Here is a 20,259-nt window from a genome sequence, read left to right on the forward strand (position 1 = left end):
CTAATATCACAAAGCCTTCTTACTTCTTACACCATTTTTTTTTACTCGGTTACGTCTAAATCAACACTCGAGTAAATTCCACCAGTACGAAAATAAACCGGTCAAGGCTGTTGAATGAAAAATATGATGGTAGAGAATGAGTTTTCAACTTTTCATTGTATCCTCTTCACATGAATTTTCTTTTCATTATACTATCTTTTCCTCAATTTCCGCAGGTATTTGTAACAAGGTTACCAAATTCATAGAAAACAAGGACACATATCAACTCCAGATTTTCAAAATGTTCGATGTGTATGCACCCAGTGACACCTTAAGAGAATTCAAATGAGTGACAAGGAGGATTTGAATCGGATAAAGTGTTCTTCATGAGGAGCTACTTTATTATTATTGATGATAAAACAGATCGCAATGTATAAGTCCCTCTCCATAGCACTCTCATATAAGTCATATCTTACATAAAATTAAACAATATACAGTGATCCAAGGTTCCTAGTCACTCAAATTGTAACAACCCATTTATTACTGTTATGCACCAAGCACCAGTATGAGAATTTTCATGCAAGTTTAACTAGACCAACCTTTTTGATGTACCTAGATGAAATTTTTGGCTGGTTCACAGAGCCAGTCATTATGACTTGCAGTTGATGATCATCTGATCTTTGTCCCCGTTTATTGATGGCTATTTGCAACTAGGCCTCGAGCAATCAAAATGAACCGAGAGAATTGAAATGAGTCCACGCCTCCTGTATGCAAAATAGTACCATCATCTTTGTTATTCAAGCTTCAACTTTGTCAATATTCCAAAAGGAAAAAAAATGCACCTCATGCCACTATAAATATGATCAAAGCACTGGCAGAAATGTTTCATAAACCATCTTTCAGTGTCTTGCAGCTAGAAAATCTTGGGGAGATGGATAACTAACATTTGACAAAATTACCGGTATCCAGAATATCACAAGAATGTTGTCAATGGTCTAAAGGGTATATAACAGATAACTAATAATCTCATCAGCATTAATTTTAGGTCATTGATTGCCCAGATAGAACCTGTTGAGTAGAATATCCTGACCCATGAGACTATAGATGCTAATCTTATCCAGAGCAGGTCATGTTGGCTGCCCTGTTTGTGTCTTTTGTGGGATTATTCTTCCAACTGTCTTGAGTTTAGAGCAAAGAAACAATATGAAAGGAATTTTCTTTTTCTTTTTTTAATTTTAATTTTAATTTTTGGCTCCTAGAACAATTATCCCATGTGACACACATAAAAAGAACTAATTGTTAATGTATAATTACCTTGATTACAAACAAGATACATGGCTCCTTTGCCTCAAATGCTAAGGTGGAAAAGATCAACAAAAGAATGACAGGGAAAAGAAAGGGGGAAAGATATAAAATAGAACAATCAGCCATAGACGTTCTGCATGTAGCATTTGTCAGCACAGTGACACATGAAAAGGTCCATAAGGTACCATAGTAAGATAATGCTAGCCTCTAGCCCATGGACAGACAGCAAAGAATAGGCAACAAATATCAAATGATGAGTGGCATATATTTGAGCTTGAAGGACTGTAATTTCATATCTTCTCTATGCAAGAAAAAGAAAAGGAAAAGGTTCACGCAAGTTTAGATTCCTTTATTTGAAGCCTTATCCAGCACTTTCACCAAAAACTAACTCCTCTAAAAAGAACAAGGTAAAATCACAACATCCAAATCAATTGCATCCTAACTTTTGTAGCAGATAAATTTTGCAACCCAGTGCAGGGGGTCATCTTTTATTTGTCCACTGGTAAAAGATGTCCAGACATAAGGTTCTCCTAGAGGCTTTATTACCCAGACCCCCAAATTTCCTTTTAAATATTGAAGTAACAGTAAAGTACAGTTTCTTTTTTGGTTTTCTATTGGTATGGCATATGAAGCAATCAAAATTTTAAAAGGCTAAAAGTGGTCTTCAGCATTTTATCTAAATGAGACAAGGTAATTTAAATAAATAAATAATCCTCAAAGAATAATAATAAAAAAAATTAAAATCATAATAACAAAATTAATTATTTGTCATTGTCAATAGTTTCTAATTTAGTTTATTTTTCTCTCTTCTAAAATTCAACTTTTTCTCATAGCTTAATTAAATAATCCACAGCACTACCATCATTATCACTAGTAGGATCCTCCAAAGAATCAAAATCATATCTAATCTCTCGACTATCCCCATCATTATTAATGTCCCACCCATTCTTATTCTTCATGCATCAATCACACGGGTATTTTTCCTCATCTATCAATAATAACATAAAGATTACATATGAACTCAACCACTACAGCAGCCAACAAGTTCCTTATTTCTTCTTTTCAATCTTTATTTTGCTGCTAAATTTAAAGGGTTAAGTGAAAGTCAATTAATCCTTTATTTTGTCAAAGGTCCAACTCAAGATAACTTGTAAAATCTATACTAAAAACCCAGAAAAGCATAGAACCCATTAAAAATCATTGAATGTTGAGGTTTTAGCCTCTAATAAAATATAGCAAAAGTCCGTAAAGGCCCCAAACTCATTAAAACTATTTGAATATTTGAAGCTTAAGCCTCAACTGTAAGCCTCGATAAGTTGAGGCTAAAGCCTCAATTACCCTAACTGAAGCTTATGGTCTCAAGGCTAATTCAGAGTCTCACCTTGAGGCTTGCCTTAAGGTTTAAGCCTCAGTAGCCTTTTAAAACATTGAAAGCAATTGATCAAAGAACAGTGGTCTTTGTGTTTAGCTCTCTAAGTAAATTCTATTTGGTCAATGCATGTAGCTTCTTTGTCTATGTTGGTAATCCTGCTTCTCTGAGGCTTGTCCTTCACAATAGCAAAGGAAGCTTCATTTAGACTATTATCTCTCACCCATTGCAATTACAATGGAGTCATACAAGTTGGGCCAGACCAGTCAATCAACAGGACACTGATAAGAAAATAAACAAATATTTGTCTGCAAATAAGCTTGAACTATAAGAAAATTGCTACCTGCAAAGAATCAAAAACTTTTTCTGCAATGTATTTTTGATGCACAGCAGCACCCTTCTGCTGTAGCTTGTCTGGGTGTAGACAAAGTAAAGCTTTCTGATAAGCTCTCTTTACTGCATTTCCTTCAATTATATCGACTAGAGGCACAGGCTTCCATCCACTCTCAGGCCATAGAACCTGTATGTCACTAAAATTAGCTGAAGAGACACTCGTAATAAAAAAACATATGAGTTGGCTAGAGAATGGATATTCTTAGCATAGTACTCATGAGAACCACCTAACAAGCAAACAAATATTCCATTAAGTGTTATTTTAAAGAATATGAATTGAAGCATATCAACATGCAATTTTGTTGGCCATGATTAAAATGCCATCAGAAGGCAGGAAATAAAGGATACAGTGGGCATAACATCATACTGGAGTGCAGATCAAGAAGATCATTTTAGTTAAAGGAATACAAATTATCAGCTAAGAAATGGGTTAAAGGATTGAAAAGGTTACAATTGAGCATGCTGTAGATATAATGAACTATACAAATGACAAATAAGCAGGGTGCTGGAAAAATCTTTTCCCATTAATACAGATAAATTTATCAATTTGAGTGATTATAATTATGTGTGGTTTTGTTCTATGACTGTTAACTCATGATATTTTTGAACACAACGATCAATTTGATGGCTACAAGCCTCCAGTCATCTGCATTTATAAGTTCTTAGTATAGAAAAATCTCTTCAGTGGAACTCATTTGACAACGGGTACTATCCCCAAAATGTGCATAATTTCTGATGAAACCTTGGGTTTTGAAACAAAACGCAATATACCTGTTTAACTAGATCAAAAAAGGGCTATTACATCAATGCTAGTCCTGCACAAGTAGGGTCCTACAGAAGGTAAGCATGGTATGGTCTCAACCTCTGGCATTTTTGCAAAAGGTGGCTACTCTCAATACTCAGACCTGAGCATTTGCACCTGGCAGCTCAAGACATTTACCATTGCACTAGACATTGGGCCTACCTATGTACCCAGAACTCTCATGCAATGCACATATGTTAATCTGAAGAAAAAAAGAACATGGACCTTCACTTACATCTATATAAACTAGAGAACAAAAGGATCAAGACAAGATAAGGTGGCATTATAAGAGGCATGCAAGAAATAAAAGGAAAAACTCTCATTTCAGCCCAGAGTCAAAAGAGTATAGTCACTGTTTGATAGCCTGATTGAAGTACATGGAAACCAAGCAAATATTTCCCAACCAGAATTTGTGGAAATAAATTAACCTTATAGAATCTACCGCTGTAGAAAATGGTGATAGCAAAACAGAACATTAAGATCTGAAAATAGGAATGCTAACTAAATATTCGAGTCAACTGTATTCAAGGCGTGGTTATCCAAATTGGTACTGTTTAACTGGAAGTGAATCTTTTCTATGGTAAGTTCTTTCAAGTAAATCATTTTCAGTTTTCTTATTTAGAACCACAAGTTAGGTAAGAGTTCATGGAAAAAAGTGAAACCATATATCTTGCTGTTTGATATGGTTTCTGTAAAACATTATGGCATTGGAGACATTTGGGGAAATTTTTTGGCAGCTTGGAGTTCTCTTTAAGGGAAAAAAAGGAAAAGGGGAAAACCCATTAACACTGACATATTGTAAAGTTGACAGAAGTGAGCGTATGTTTCCTTCCTTCCCACTCAACCACTGTCGAATTTTAGCATCTGAAACCTGCATTAAATTGAGAAGTACAATTATTGAAGAGTATAAGAACTGAAACAACATTATAATTGTCCACATATATTACATATTCTACATTACTTGGATTTCATCATGATCTTCATCAATTTGTGGTTGTTTGCTCTGCTCTTGAGATAATTCTTCTATCTGTTCACACATGAGCATATGCAAGGGAAAAAATTTAGTTTCTTAACAATATTAGGTGTATATGTGGACACATTATATATAATAGAACTAAGCACTGGCCTTCCTTTTCCAAAAAATTCTATCCACTTAGAGGAGTTTGTAATTGTAGAATTGGTGGATGATTTGGCAGGGATTGTTTAATTTTAAACTTGTCAGGAAGTTGAAATTTTCTTAAATTACCTCTTTTCCATTGTTTATTTTTTAAAAGGAAAAGGAGATTTATCAGGGCATTATGAAAATATTCAATTATAAGATTTCACCAAAAAGAAAGGGCTGCTTAACATAAAGGTGTAATTGATTAAAGAACCTTGTGCATTGAACTAGTATGTAAGAAATTAAAAAGCATGAGAATAAATTTTAGACAGTAGAATTACATACCACAAAGTTCCCTTGGAAGGAATCCTGTCTGTCTCTAAGTGCCGCCACAGAATCATCAGGTATTGATACTAACAAAAGCACATAAATACATCACATATTTTATCTTTGGTAAGGAAATTTTTGAAGATACCATGCCAGATGGTCCAAATTTCTGAAGAAATAGTACAAAATAACCAGATAAGAGTAACAATCTGCCAATAAATTAGCTCTTCTACTGAATTGTGGTAAATGTTTTGTCCAAACTCTACCTCCACTATTGGATAAAAACAGTAAAACAGACTTATTCCGTATGCATAACTGGTCAAATGCTAAAATCAGTTTGTTAATTTGAAGGAAATGTTAGATTAAGCCCAACTTAATCAAACAAAATGTACATGTCTCAAGAACCAACCAACCCCTTCAAATAGGTAGATATGAAGGCAATCACACTGACCAATACGCACACATGCATAAACTCAAAACAGAAAGCAAAAGGGAAAATGCAGGGTTGTTACAAAATGTAACTCTTTGCTTGTGCTGTACATAGCACCTTTTTTGTGCACGGCTACTAGACACACAAGAACAGTCACATTATGGATCCCCTAAGGAGAGCATATCAGCTGGAATTTGGATCAGAGTGGAATACAAATTAGTGCTCTTTTTATGTTTTCTATATGATTCATGATAATAGGCACAGGCAGATATCGATATATTATGCTAAATAAATAAATAATAATAATAATAATAAAAAGGAATAGCCTATTCCTCTGTGCATCCAATGTAATTGCTACTTCTAGTTCTTCCCAGGTGTTAAGCTAACTAGGTTCCTAATATGATAGGAAATTAGAAGAACTAACTGCTACCTGATGCCAAGCTATCCTTCTGGACATAAGTAGTACCACTAGATTTATGGATGGCTGTTTTTAAACCAGAATATCGTCTCTGCTGCTGTTTAGGATTTTCATCTACCTGAAAAATTTTCAAAGATGAATGTAAATTTCCACATCCATAATCTGATATTAGACTACAAAAAAATATCAAATTATGTGGTATTCCCATATCTGATTGAATGAACCCTAATAATCTGAGTATAGTACCATGATAGAAGCATCTGGTACCATTTTCTTCCTGTTCGCATTGTCCATATGCATTTGTTCATCCGTTTCAGTTGCACTAACGTGTGCTCCTTTCTCAGCTCTAAAAGAGCCAGCATTTTTCCGTCTAGAGCTCTGACTTCGAGGATCACTAGGTTCACTATCAGTTATGGGTTTTGAAGAAGCTTCTTGGTTGAGTTTCTTAACAAATTCCCTGACCTTTCCCTTGACTCCATTTCTCCCAAGACTGTCTCCTGAATTTCTGGGTGAACATTGAAAGCTAGCTTTGTCCACTAATGCGCTATCTGAAGCGATTCCTTTTCTTTCCTGCTCCTTTGCATTTTCAGGGACAACATCTACAGATGATTTTTTGGTAGTTTTTAGCATGCTTTCTTTACCTCCATCCTTACCAGTTACCTTATCGGTGCCTGCATACAAGAAATGGTTTGAGTTTATAGACAAATTAATTTGGATCAATAACGAGTGATGTGAAACATGAAGTACCTTGTCCATCATCAGTCTCATGCAACAATGAACGTAGAGATTTCAACTCAGGGTTGCTAACTTCATGTGCAAGCACAGAAATTTCTTTCTCTGCTTTTCCACATAAACCTGTTTCAGACAAAGAATAAGGTTTCCCTTCTTTTCTTGTATTGGACAATACAGCATCATCTTCAATTCTGTTATGAGTTTTATTCAGGGGTTCCAGATTGGGAATAGCAAGAACCACCTCTTCAACAATTTGGCACTCTTCTAATCTGTCTTGAGTGATTTTAGTAAAAAGAGTGTCATTTTTTTGCTTCTCACGGTCAATCTTGAAGGACTTGGTAATTGCTGATGTATCATCAGTATAATGATATTCAACATCATGCAGAATTGCTTCGGGTAATTCACTCACCATTCTCCCACTTTGGAACCTTCCATTAGTGCTTGAGCATCTCTCAGTCTTGCTCTTTACTTTTGTCCTTGAACTGTTTAGTCTCCTAAGAGGGGTTACAAATGGTACGCCTTTACTTGCCCATTTGTATAGAGAAAAGTGGGATTGGCTGGTATTGATTTCAACCTTGGAGCTATTTGAACCATTTTCCAAGTTGTCTCCCATGTCTGCTCTATTAGATGTGGTCAGCTTTGGTGACTCGTCACCTGCAAGAGAAAATTCATGGGATAACCGACTCTGGCGATAAGATGGCCAAGGGTCATTTTTCAGCCCATCCTGACCTTTGATTGTTTGATTTGAAAATCTCGAGGGTGGAGAATATGGATAGCTTGTCCCATTTGAAGCACCGGGTTCCCTAAGTGAGTGAAAATCCATTGCTCTGGTCACTTTTGAGGGGAGGCTGGTGCTGAAAAGTGAATAGCAGTTGAAGCAAGGTTACATGGAAATCCAAATCCCTTGACATCAAATATAGAGAGTTTGAATATTAATCTTCATTAAAAAAACATATGAAGGGAAAAATCCATAGATAATGTTATATTGATCTATGTAAATGCAACATCAATCATTTGGTTGTAGAGGAAAAATTAAATTAAATAGCCCATTGGCCTAAGAAAGATTGCCAGTTCCAGACATTTTCCGTCATTTTCGGTTCTTTTCTCTCATTCTTTCAATATTCAGATTTAGTTACAAACCTCAATTGAGCAGGATTAGACGAGCTTCCGAAAATCTCCGCTTGGGGCGGCGGCAATGGCTGGGCGGGGCTCAGAACCCGCGAACCCGGAGAAGAAGAAAACGGATCCAGATCGTGCCCTCTTGGACTGGTATTCACAGAGTTGTCGCCTCTAAAGATATCGTCGAAGAAGTCCTCGCTGTGGTACCGCCGCCGATTACCACCGTCTTCGCCAAACACAGGCTTCTCACTGAGACCAGTCCACGGATTGCAGACCGAAACCCCATCCTCACCTCCTCTCAACGCGGATGGTTCCGTACCTTCCCCGAAGCTGTATCGCGTAACCTGATTCGACAACCGCCGCGGCGGACCGCCGAAGACGTCGTGAAAATCGACGTCGGAGTGTCTCAACGGAGTCTTGGGCGACGAAACAGAGGTCACGAGTGATCTCTGATCCCTGCAGCCCAGCACAGTATTCTCTTTATGACAGCACCGCTCCATCGATATCAGAACCGACCCAATCATATCAGCCCACTGTAGTGATGACCGTACTACTAACTGAATAAAATTTCAAACCCTGAATTGGCGGGAAATCTCTATTTTGCTCCGTAAATCATGCAGTGTCCCCTAACCGGCAGAGGCTATGGAATTGGTTGCAGAGACATTAGAGAATTGAGTTCCAAATTTTTAACTAAGGAGGCCAGGAAAAGGGAAGAAAAGTTGGCAACGGACAAGAAAATTATAGAAGAAGACAGAGTGGTGTGGGGTTATGGGGGTTGGAAGCCACATAGTCTTGAGAATTTGTTGTAACTCGTACCCGGATAAGATCATAATAGTCAGAAAAAGTGCATTTCATTTTTGCATTGGCTGTTGTTAATAGAAGGAATATGCATTTTTCTTGGCCAAGATTACATGGAATTTTTGTGATGCCACATTATTCTGGGTTTTATATGGAAGGAAGCAACCTAGGGAAGATGGTGACACCTTGTCCTTACTGTCCACCATCACTTCATCCATCGGCCGAAGCTGCAGATTTCATCGTCAGAAAAATGACCTGAAAACGAAGATTTTTTCTTAAAATTCAATATTATTATCTTAAGGAAATACTTATGGTAGAGGATGCGCATCCCATATTTTTAATCATATTCTAAAATATATATATATATATATATATATATTAATATTTAATATTCCTAAACAATGCTTGATATGTTCAAAAAGTGTGGTCAAGAATCACCTTTAAGCCACGCAAATAAAACTACTTCATGGTTTCTTTCCATAACTATATATACATTGGCATGGGAGACGGCGGACGGGGTGGTTGAAATCTATATTATGATGGGTATTTGTTTGATATTTTTATTTTTGTATTTTTTTTATATTGGAACGCAATATTTTTGCTACAATATTTTTAATTTTTTTATTCTTTTAAAAATATTATCACCCATATATATAATTGTGAATGAAAACACTTTTATGTAAAAATATCTCGTAAAATATGCTCTACCACATTTTCACAATTTCTATCAAATTCGTCTTTTAGTGGGATAGGAAAAGATATTGCCATTCCTCATTTAATTAATTTGGACATATTCAAGATATGGGAATAAAATATGATTTTTTTTTTCAATTTTATTATAATTCAAATAAAAAAATCAAATATTTTTTATTAAGATTGGAAAGCTGACATTTTAAACAAACTAATTCAAACTACCCTTTTTATAAAATATTATTAAAATAAATTTATTTATAAAATATATACATGCTTTTAATATATTTTATTTTATTTATTATTATTTTTATATTGAATTTTATTTTTTAAAAAATAAATTCGCATTTTATTATTTTATACATAAAAATTAACTTAATTTTTAATATTGAATTTATCTTAAGCAATTCTAACTTGATACAAATTATAACAATTTTAGAATAAGTTTGGAAAGAAGATCAATTTGAGTTTTTATTTTTTAAATCACCGTAAAAAAAGCCCCCACCACCCTCCAAAAGAGGAGGTTTCCATAATCGTATAATACAATATCCATATAAATTATAATATTAAAGCATAAATGGGCTGGCACTTGGCAGGAAGTAGCCACATGGTTAGAGTATTATCCACAGAATTCCACAAGGGATACGTAGTTGGCGGACACGTGGCAATAAAAGCACAAAAACAGGGTTCGGCACACAGACCTGGAGGCAGACGCAGACCAGAGTCCAGATGTAACCGAAAGAGGTCCTCATCCCTAATTTCTGGCCGTTGATACGCTTATACAAGTGTATACTCAGACAAAACCACCTCTCCTCCTCTATCCCACATGGACTTCCACATCACTCCACACGCCATGCGAACAGGTCTCTTCCTCCAACTCACTTACCTACCTTTCTTTTCCTTTTGTCTCACTTTCTGTTTTCTTCTTCCCTCACAACTCCACAATTAGGGTTTTTTTTTTCTTTCTTTCTTTCACTGCCTGTGATTTTCTAATTCCGCTGTTTTTTCTTTGTACCATTTGTTTTCTAAACACGAATCGGTTTGTTACGAATCTCACTGCCTGTAAACAGTTGTTGAACGATAATCTGGGAAGTTTGAATTTATTGTAGAAATGGTGGTTTTAGGAAATTGCTCAGTTTCTATAATATGCACAAGATTTTGGAACTTATAATCCATTCTTCAACTAATAGAATTTTCCATAAATTCAAAAGTTTTTAAGAACGTTTGTTGTGAATTTATCGAAATTCAATCGCACAACGCACAGCTGACTTCGCAACATCGTTTGAACTTTTGAATATATGGGAAACAGCAGTATCTGTGGTCCATAGAAGAATTCTTTATAATTTCCATTATTTTGTTAAATCGTAGCAATCTAAATTCTGCAAACTGAAAGTCAAAAGGACCTGCAAAGGATGCATTTGATTCTGGATCATGTAATTTACTCAACTATGATGGTTCCTATAAGGTTTTCACCATTATATTGGTACAAGGCTGTGATCCAGAAGGGAGAGGTTTTAGAATTAGTTTTGACACAAATTTGAGTTATCTAGAAACCGATAATAAAAAAAGAAAAATTGATTGTAAAATTTTGTTTTAAGTAATTATTATGAAAGGAAACTCGAGTTGTATCTTGCATTCCTCAAATTTAGAAAGAAGAAAATAGCACTACCATTAACCTAATATACATACAACATTCATTTTATTGTGATCATTTGGCACAATACATACAACATTCATTTTATTGTGATCATTTGGCACATGATTCCCATTCAACCATTTAATACATGACTCGAACACTTAGTCTGATGTGGCATAATAGCACCATTCTGTACTATGACCTCTTTTGGTGTCAAAGAATACAAGTTCAAGATATATTTCAAATTTCGCTTAGGACTTTGTCTTAATTTTTGTTGTTTGTTTGCCTTTCCACTTCAGGGCTTTCCTGATGTTTTAGTACTGTTTATTTGGCTGATGTTGTTCTAAACTAATTTTGAAATTAGTCATTATTGAGCTCTGGCCTAGCATGAATCTTTCTTACCTTGACACATTATCCGACATCATTTCAGATCTTTTATTGAGTTTCTAAGCATATAAATTAGCAGTGAAACTACAGAATTTCGGTCACCAAGCAATGGGGGATGGTGAGGAGAGCACACCTCCCAAGTCTTCTAAACCACCTGCTTCAACACAGGTTCCCTCTCCCTCTCCCTCTCTCTCCCTCTCACCCTGTCTTTTTTATTTTTCTGTTTTATGAAGTTCACCCTTGTATCTACAGGAGACACCATCAACCCCTTCATATCCTGACTGGTCAACATCTATGCAGGTTTTTGTTGTTTTAATTTCCTGTTTTGATGGCCCTGTATGTTTGTTTGTGAAGTGCATTGTGCTTTTGCTTCTTTAGTTTCTTGTTTTTACTCCTTCAATAGGCCTACTATGGTGCTGGAGCTACTCCGCCTCCTTTTTTCCCTTCCCCTGTTGCACCCCCATCCCCTCATCCGTACCTATGGGGAGGTCAGGTAATTATCTCCAATGTTTGAGGTCATATAAATTGTGCATGCTGTGATAGTTGTCATGTCTTTGACTCTTAAAGGAGAAAAAGTTTTAGATGCATTTTGTGGCTGTTTTTTCAGCATCCAATGATGCCACCATATGGAACTCCACTTCCATACCCAGCTCTCTATCCTCATGGGGCCCTCTATGCTCATCCTAGCATGGCTACGGTAATCCTAATATTATATAAATTTTCTTGTTAGGTTGTTTTTTACTGTTATGACTGTTTTTTGGTATGTTGCTACATAATTTCTTGGTTTTTCTTCCTATCTATGTGTTTATATGTGCTTTGGAAGATGGTTTTCTATATGCTAATGATTTTTGAAAGACCAGGGGGAAGAGGCTTTCATACCAAACATTACCTTGTGTGATCTATTTCTCTGCAGGCTCAGGGTGTGGCACTGACAAATACAGACATGGAAGTAAAGACCCCTGATGGAAAAGACCCAGCATCAATTAAAAAATCAACGGCAGCTTCAGGAAACATGGGTTTGATCAGTGGCAAATCTGGGGAAAGCGGAAAGGCAGCTTCAGTTTCTGGCAATGATGGTGCTTCACAAAGGTATGCAAACTCAAGATCCATACATGCTTCATTAGATTTTTGCAGGTGTTGTTTCATTTTTTTTTTTGGTCGCTGAAAATTGAAATTCTTTGTGTTCCCTTTACTTGAATTCCCTGAAATCAGTGGGGAGAGTGGTAGTGAGGCCTCATCAGATGCGACTGATGAGAATGCTAACCAAGTATGTGCTCCCTTGCTCTCTCTTTTCATCCTCAAAATCTCTATTTGTGACTTGTACATGATTTTCAATTATAAAAAGCTTGTTTTAGGACTAGTTCTCAAATGGGTATTGGTTTTGTGCAAAATATCTACGGTAACCCAAATTGGGAATTGTTTTATTATGTCAGCCCAGCTGCTCTCTTGATCATCAATTTTAAAATTATGCAGAACTAGTGAACATATGGTAACTTGCAGTTATTGATTTGTCTTCAGGCATCTTCTGCAGTAAAGAAGAGAAGCTTCAACCTTGCTGATGGTAATCTTCTCTCCTGAAGCATCCTTCTCCTTCATTTAATTGAAATATGAATTTTAAGATTTTCCTCAGGATCAAATGCAAAGAGTAACAGTGCTGCTCAGTACACTGGTGGAAATCATTCAGCCTCAGTTCCAGGCAAGCCTGTGGTACCTATGCCTACAACCAGTTTAAATATTGGGATGGACCTGTGGAATGCATCCCCTGCTGGAGGCACACCCATGAAGACAAGACCACAGTCATCTGGTGCCTCACCTCAAGTGGCTTCAGCAACTATAGTTGGACGTGAAGGCATGTTACAGGATCATCAATGGATTCAAGTATGAAATGTTTCAGTTATCTCCCTTGATTCTATTGTCATATTTTTTATATTATATCATTTTTGTAATTTGTTCATGCATTTTTTGAGTTAAAAGTTATTATTTGCCATTTTAATTTTTTAAGATTGCAAGTATTCAAAGTTGCATGCCACTTGTGTTGTGCACTAGAAACCTCAAAATTGATTTAGAACTCGTTTGAAGTGATATAATTAGCACCAGTGATTGACAAGATGGGAGAGTTGGTTCATGGTTTTGTCATGTCTGAATTAATACTGATGACTGGCACCCATGGGGAGAGATGCGGTGTCCAAGTTTTAGGCACTTGACTTGATGCAGGTCAAGTTGTAACTTGTGGTTGTGGCCTATGACTTGATAAAAATAGGCATTGTAACTGAAAATTGATTTTCTAACATGTTAACTCTGAAGTGTCAAACGGAGGATGCTAGAATAAAGTGCTATTCAGCTTTCACATGTAGGATTTTTCTGTCTTCTAGATATAATTTTCCCTTTTTACCTCTGATGTTCTTGTCAAGGACCAATTTTTGCTTGTTAGGATGAACGTGAACTCAAACGACAAAGGAGAAAGCAATCCAATAGGGAGTCAGCTAGGAGATCAAGATTGCGTAAGCAGGTAAGCATGTCCTTTGTGAAGCTTTTTGGGTCATAGTCTTGTACTGCTTATTTCTGTTTGTCTTGTTTTCTGAATTTTGATTTGTTGTTCGATTGGTATCACTTTCGTTCTAAGGAGGGATGTTAATTGGACCATGTGCCTTCTCATGCATTAGGTTTTCTGCATGTGGCATATGTTTACTTGAAACTGTTCTTTTCTATCATGAACCAAATGATTGGTGGGACAACAACTGATCAAGGAAGAGGCATGACTAAGACCTGGTTTGGACACTGGAGTTTGCAGTGTGTTTTCTCCTCTGCATAAATTTAATCAATTAGAAGTTTGTTTCAACCAAAGGAGCTGGATGATATTTTAGAAAATCACTTTCCTTTCATATTGACTCAACTCAATAAAGCCTTAATTATTGCACACTTATATCTCTGAGTTTAAATATCTTTTTGCTTGCTTGGACTGCATTAGTCAAGCCCGACTATGAAATAATGATCATTGCCATATTTATTTGAACAAAAGTGTGTATGATATATGTACAAAAATAATGTGCTAGCCCCACTTTGCTACGATCTGCCCCCTTGCTCTCATTATGCTACCATCTGTTTGGAGACATAAATTAAAATGAATAGAAGCTAACAAATGGATTCCTTTTTTCATGTTCTGAATCTCGGTTTCTAGATATTTGTGCTACCATTTTACTTCATATTTATTTTCCATTTTATTACATATCCACTCTATTGTTCTAACCAGGCTGAATGTGAAGAATTACAATCAAAGGTCGAAAATTTGAGCAATGAGAATCATGTGCTGAGAGAGGAGCTGCATAGGCTTGCTGAGCAGTGCGAGAAGCTTACATCTGAGAATAATTCCATAATGGTTAGCTGGGATTGCTTCTCTTTTATTTTATCCTCTTGTCGTATCCTTTTTTTTAACCATCATTGCATATGCAGTTTGATTGTTATTGTCCATATAAAAAAAATTCCTTGAGTAGATAATTTTTAATTCTATACAATGCTCCATCTTCATGCACATGCGCATGGAGGCACACTCATTCAAACTCCTGTGCTTTCATGCATATTAATACCCACTAACACCACCTAGCATCAGTTGAGGATTAATTCTGTTCAAGTGGCAAAGGCAAGTAAAAAATGTCATGATGTTTTACTTACCCTGCATGTGTCTTGGACAAGTTAATACCTCTGTGATTTACACCTTTAGTCAAGCTGTAATAATTGTAAAGCCACATCCTCACAGTGAAAGATGCATAGAACACCCTCAACCTTCATCTGCCCCTTTAAAGGATGGTGGATGAACTCGGATTCGTAGTTGGAAGTTCTTGATGTTGGTAGCATTAACAGAGTTGCTTTACCGTGAAACAGGAGGAGTTGACACAATTGTATGGGCCAGAGGCAACATCTAGCCTTCAAGATAACAACCACAACTTGGTTCTCCATCCTATCAATGGTGAAGACAATGGCCATGTACAAGATGCTTCCCCTCTAAACAACTCCAGTTCCACGTCTGATCAAAATGGGAAATTCAGCTCCAATGGGAAGATTTGACTCTTAGCCCTAACTGAATACAACTTACATATTTTCAGTTCTAACATGGAGACCTATAACACTTTCCTTTCCAGGGGCCATTGTTTGTTGGGATGTCAGTTATCCCTTTTAGTTGTAAAATATCTGAATTTATACTTTCAATTGAGTCTGTTATGTGTCTGCATATTGTTGTAAGATAAACTCAACTGTAATAGGGTAAGATGTTAGGCTAGCAGTTATTTGGTTACGTAACCTGACGAGTTTTTCGCTTCATTGCTTATTTAACAGTACGCACTTTCATTACAATTTCCCTATAAATTACTTCGGTATCTGACTATCTAGATGGACCATCTTTATAAAACTCTGTATCTAAACAGGGAAAGCAGGAAAAGGGGATGAGTTTGCATCGGTATCATGTGTGTCGCCATTCAATCTCTTATACCTCTCTACCCCATTAGTGTTTGATGGTGATGAGTTGTGTATGATCCAGCTATGATATTTTATTAAATAGGAGTGATTGAGCTTTGAAGATGATCACGAGTCATTCTAAGTGGAGCGGTTTGACCGTTAAACCTAGCTGATCTACATCTGAAGTCCAGTAGAAGTGAGGTGGACGCCACGCATAGAAACGTGTGAAACCCTCTAGCGTTGACCTTCAATACCACGAGGCTTCCACGTCTGGACTTCAGGCCCACTACACGGACATTGCCGTAGGGTGACTCGGTAATGAGTCGCCCAAGGCCGGATGGTGTTAAACACCGTTTGTATTTTGTTTCATTTCATTTCTGGAGAGGGTGAATGTGCTAGCAACACAGAAAGAACCAACAACTCACTGTCTCTGTTTCTGTCACATCAATGTAGACAACAATTTAAGGATCTTAGTCACCCAGCTTTTAAAATCATAACCCAATTGCAAACAAAACAATCTCACAAGGCAAAGATTTAATTAGAAAAAAAAAAAAAAAAAACAGGAAAACCTAAATTTAGGCTTTTCACTGGCGGTTCAAAGGGTAGGCCTTGTGTGGGGAGATTTAAGGAATGAGCTTCGTGGATGTTTTCTTTGTCAACCTTGTGCACCGTTCAAAATGGCCAAAGATCAGCGTATTTTACTTAAGTTTTGGTTCCATTGGCCAATGCAGTTGAAGCATATAATAATACTCACCATTAACATCTCCAATTTCAGTTCAGTGAAGGAAAACCTACATTCAAAAGCATAAGGAACAAACCAATGCTTTAAACACCGAGCGACAGGGTTGGAACTCACAGGAGAAAAGGCAATTTTTATATATCTAATAACTAATGTTGGAGATGATAGTCAGACAACCTGAACAGGTCCTATTTGTCTTTTAGACAAGATGAAAACAAAGCTTTGATGCCACCTTCATTTGCATTCACAACTAAACCACTCTAGGATAAAACTCATTCAAGCAGAACAAGTACAGGAATCATAAGACCAGCAAACAGTCCACAAACATTTGCCAAGTATGCATAAACATCTGGATAACCAGTCTGATGCACTGAATCAAAATTAACCACAAACTATAATGAGAATAAAGCAAAAACAAAATTTGAAAGGGAAACTCATAATCGGTTCTTTTTCTTTGAAAATAAAAATAAAAAGATATTTCACATTGCTTTCAGAGAGTGCAATCAGATAAACCTACCCATATCCCAGGAATTGTAGCATGAAGTAAACTGCAGACCCATGCCTGTGGGTCAGAATTAGATCTTCTATAGATCTACTACTACCAGTTAGAACCATCAGGGAAAGAATCCAGTGCATCTTGCTTGCCATTAACATAGAACTCGACAACTGCTTTCATCCTGGAAAGTTTATCCGGGTGATAATTCACATGAACAATGACTGGCTTCAGCTTTTTTAGTTTAGCATCCTTCCTCACCGTCTTGAAGAGGACCTTACTATTCATAAAGAGATAGAAATCCATAGTTCTCCTGGAAGCATGAAGTCCAGTGTACCCAGGATGTGAAGGGAAAAAGAGCTCCTCATTGAAAACAGCCTGGTCCCATGCTTTCGAGTTAGCAAGCCTGTCAGCTACACGATCCAAAAGCTCAATTGAAGGAATTGTAGGTCTTATGTAGAAAAAGCCAGAGTTATATACCCATATCCTCATGGTGTGAGCATATCGAGCCCAACCCATAGCTGGTTCATCAAAGACATCATTATATCCATAAGCTGTATAGTTGTTGTGACCATCAGTCATGGATTCCACATCAGAATCACGGTAAAGATAATCAAATGGATTTTGCAAGTAAACTATATCAATATCTGAGAGCAGAACACTGTAACCCAGCTGCAAGAATTCCCTCAAGATCCGAAACTTCAGTCCTGAGACAGCATGGTTACCTCCTGTTCTTGCAACTGAATCAATACCTTCATCTGGGTCTCTCTTGTACACTGGGACATTATTGGATTTGCAGAAATTTTCAATGTCGTCATCTAATGCCACAACCAGGTAATTGGGTATACCCACTCTCTTGATGTTAGCGAACCACACCTCCAATGATGATTTCACATTTGAATTGGCGAGAGCAACTATAAGCTCTTTCCTAACAGCAACTTCCTCCAAGATCTTTGCCAACCTTGGGTTCACGGATTCATCAGGGATAAGAGTTGGGTTGGTTCTCAAACTCTTTACCGTACCAAAAGGCCCGGCTTTATGCTGTTCACCCAATACCATAAACTGCTTTTGAGCCTGGTCTTTTCCCTGTTCAGCCAGCCGTAGCTTTTCCGTTAGCTCCCTGACCTGCTTCTTCAGATCAGCATTCTTCTCTGATAATGCCACAATATCAGACTTGAGCATCTTAAGCCGTTCTGGGGATTCACATGAGGGAGAACCAACCTAACAAACAAACCATATTGAGTATAAAACACGTATAATTGACTTCAAAAGAACCTTGATCTGAAGTTGTTTTACCTCCAAAACACCAACATCAATAAATCCAATAAGGGGAAAAAAATTCAACAATCCGACATAACGATGTACTATGAACTAGGAAACTCAACTCACTCAAATTCCTTCTAACCAAAATTCAAAATCCCTAGACCTCCCCCTGATTGTCCCCCAAATACCGGAAAACAACCCAACCAAACCAAACAGTGGCATTAGGCTGAGTTCAGTAGAGGTGTTCGGTTTCTTGGGTACCAAATAATAAAGAATCGAAAATTCAGAAATCTAATTGCTTTCTTTTCCTACCTTGTCCCAACAACAAAATGGAGCTTAATTTAAATAAACAGCATAGATGTACCCAAATGCCGACAAGAGGGAAAAAGAAAAAAAGTCAACACATTCATTTGATAAAATTTCCAAAGAAGCATCATATATGAATAAAGTTGAAACCGATTTAGGCCACAAACAAACAGAATTCACTGAAAATCGTAGGGTACAGAGATTCGAACCTGGAGATTAGATTTTACAAGCCGAGGATTTATGATTTGTGGATCGGAGCGGAATAATCCGTGAGGATACAAGAAGGCAAAGACGCATCCTAGAAGAACTCCGATCGTGATAGCTACGGCGATTCGAGATCCGCGAAGCGAGTTACCGTTGCTGTTTCTCGTCATAAACCCGTCCCTACGACCCGCCATGGCTGCTTCCAAACAGAGACAGAGATAGAAGACGTAGAGAAAGTGGCCTTCTATAGCATGACCGGAGGGTTATTTATGGAGAGAAATTGTAATTTGAAACCCTGAGTTACGATAAAATCAAATTTTATTTTCTCTGAAACCAAACAGAGTCGTGGTCGTCGCAGAGAAGATGAGCTAGGAATGATTCAGTGTTTCGCGGGATACGTTATTCACTACATCACACCAGGTTGTATAGACTTCAGAGAGATAATGGTAAAGAATAAAGACTAAAGACTAAAAGAGCGCGTATCCATAAAGAAGAAGAAGTCTTTAGACTCTTTAGATTGCACTGACACTCGGGGCAGCCCCAGCAAACAAAGAGGATAAGGGCACTACCCTTGCAAATTCATTTTCATACAAGGAATCATTTATTTGAATTTCGAAATTTTATTAAAATGGAAAATTGTCTGATATAAATTTAAAATTTGACAATTTTTTAAAACTGGAAATAAGGATATGTTACAGAGGATTAATGCGCTATCATTGTAAAGTAGAAAAAAAAAAATGGTAGTTTCCATTTTTTAAGCAAGTTTCATAACAAAAAATTTTAACCACTTAACAGTAAAAATAATATCAATAATCAGTTGAAGAAAAACACGGTAAATAAGTTTGATGATTTTACAATTATTTAATTTCATATTTATTTTTTTATAAAATAATTATTGGTAAATCTGAGGTTGATCGTGTTTATCAACTTTTTTTGTGTTCGAATATGGGTGCTTGAGTGAATATCGCGGGTCTTCATTGATAATAATTGCTTTTAAAAGAAATGGTAGATCTGACAAGAATAATAAATTTTATTGCTAAGTAATATTATATAGAATTTACCTTCTTTTAAATCAAAATTGTTATAGGTAATTTGTTCACATAATAAAATTAAATTCTGAATAAATAAATAAATTGTTAAATTGAATTTATTTTAAAATAAAAAATAGCATCCTTTATTTTTATTTTTTTAATACAATAAAACTAAAATTCCAAAAAAAATTTACTTGACTCATTCATTTTTCTTTCAGGTTGTCATAATTTACACTATAATTTATTTTAATTGGTATTTTATAATATATTACTTAATAGTATATTTAGTT

General features: G+C 36.4%; 3 protein-coding genes across 6 annotated transcripts; 1 reads left to right on the forward strand and 2 right to left on the reverse strand.

Annotated features, from left to right (window-relative positions):
* Positions 1 to 341: 341 nt before the first annotated feature.
* LOC117906767 (J domain-containing protein required for chloroplast accumulation response 1) lies at positions 342 to 8,748 on the reverse strand. 3 transcript variants are annotated; one of them, XM_034819947.1, is made up of 10 exons: positions 7,995 to 8,743; positions 7,584 to 7,708; positions 6,870 to 7,508; positions 6,369 to 6,793; positions 6,135 to 6,240; positions 5,293 to 5,360; positions 4,810 to 4,875; positions 4,642 to 4,719; positions 2,997 to 3,173; positions 342 to 743 (listed from the first exon to the last, which is right to left on the reverse strand). In XM_034819947.1, the coding sequence occupies exons 1-10, from the start codon at positions 8,495 to 8,497 to the stop codon at positions 705 to 707; spliced, it is 2,226 nt and encodes a 741-aa protein (XP_034675838.1). In that variant the 5' UTR covers positions 8,498 to 8,743; the 3' UTR covers positions 342 to 704. The 3 variants fall into 3 exon arrangements, with proteins under 3 accessions (XP_034675838.1, XP_034675837.1, XP_034675836.1); XM_034819946.1 differs by having other exon boundaries at positions 6,390 to 6,793; positions 6,870 to 7,708; positions 7,995 to 8,748; XM_034819945.1 differs by having other exon boundaries at positions 6,870 to 7,708.
* A 1,417-nt stretch (positions 8,749 to 10,165) lies between these two features.
* Positions 10,166 to 15,860, forward strand: LOC117906484 (G-box-binding factor 1-like). Of its 2 annotated transcripts, none has more exons than XM_034819504.1 (12): positions 10,166 to 10,324; positions 11,564 to 11,652; positions 11,737 to 11,784; positions 11,888 to 11,977; positions 12,092 to 12,181; positions 12,398 to 12,573; positions 12,697 to 12,751; positions 13,003 to 13,045; positions 13,115 to 13,362; positions 13,916 to 13,993; positions 14,735 to 14,860; positions 15,364 to 15,860. In XM_034819504.1, the coding sequence occupies exons 1-12, from the start codon at positions 10,288 to 10,290 to the stop codon at positions 15,544 to 15,546; spliced, it is 1,263 nt and encodes a 420-aa protein (XP_034675395.1). In that variant the 5' UTR covers positions 10,166 to 10,287; the 3' UTR covers positions 15,547 to 15,860. The 2 variants fall into 2 exon arrangements, with proteins under 2 accessions (XP_034675395.1, XP_034675396.1); XM_034819505.1 differs by having other exon boundaries at positions 10,167 to 10,324; positions 11,528 to 11,652.
* A 1,055-nt stretch (positions 15,861 to 16,915) lies between these two features.
* On the reverse strand, positions 16,916 to 19,402 carry LOC117906483 (arabinosyltransferase RRA3-like). Its single transcript, XM_034819503.1, has 2 exons — positions 18,944 to 19,402; positions 16,916 to 18,386 (listed from the first exon to the last, which is right to left on the reverse strand). Exons 1-2 carry the CDS (start codon positions 19,130 to 19,132, stop codon positions 17,271 to 17,273), a joined length of 1,305 nt encoding a protein of 434 aa, XP_034675394.1. The 5' UTR covers positions 19,133 to 19,402; the 3' UTR covers positions 16,916 to 17,270.
* Between the last annotated feature and the right edge of the window lie 857 nt (positions 19,403 to 20,259).

The sequence above is a fragment of the Vitis riparia genome, chromosome 18 (assembly GCF_004353265.1).
Source record: "Vitis riparia cultivar Riparia Gloire de Montpellier isolate 1030 chromosome 18, EGFV_Vit.rip_1.0, whole genome shotgun sequence".
Taxonomy (NCBI): domain Eukaryota; kingdom Viridiplantae; phylum Streptophyta; class Magnoliopsida; order Vitales; family Vitaceae; genus Vitis; species Vitis riparia.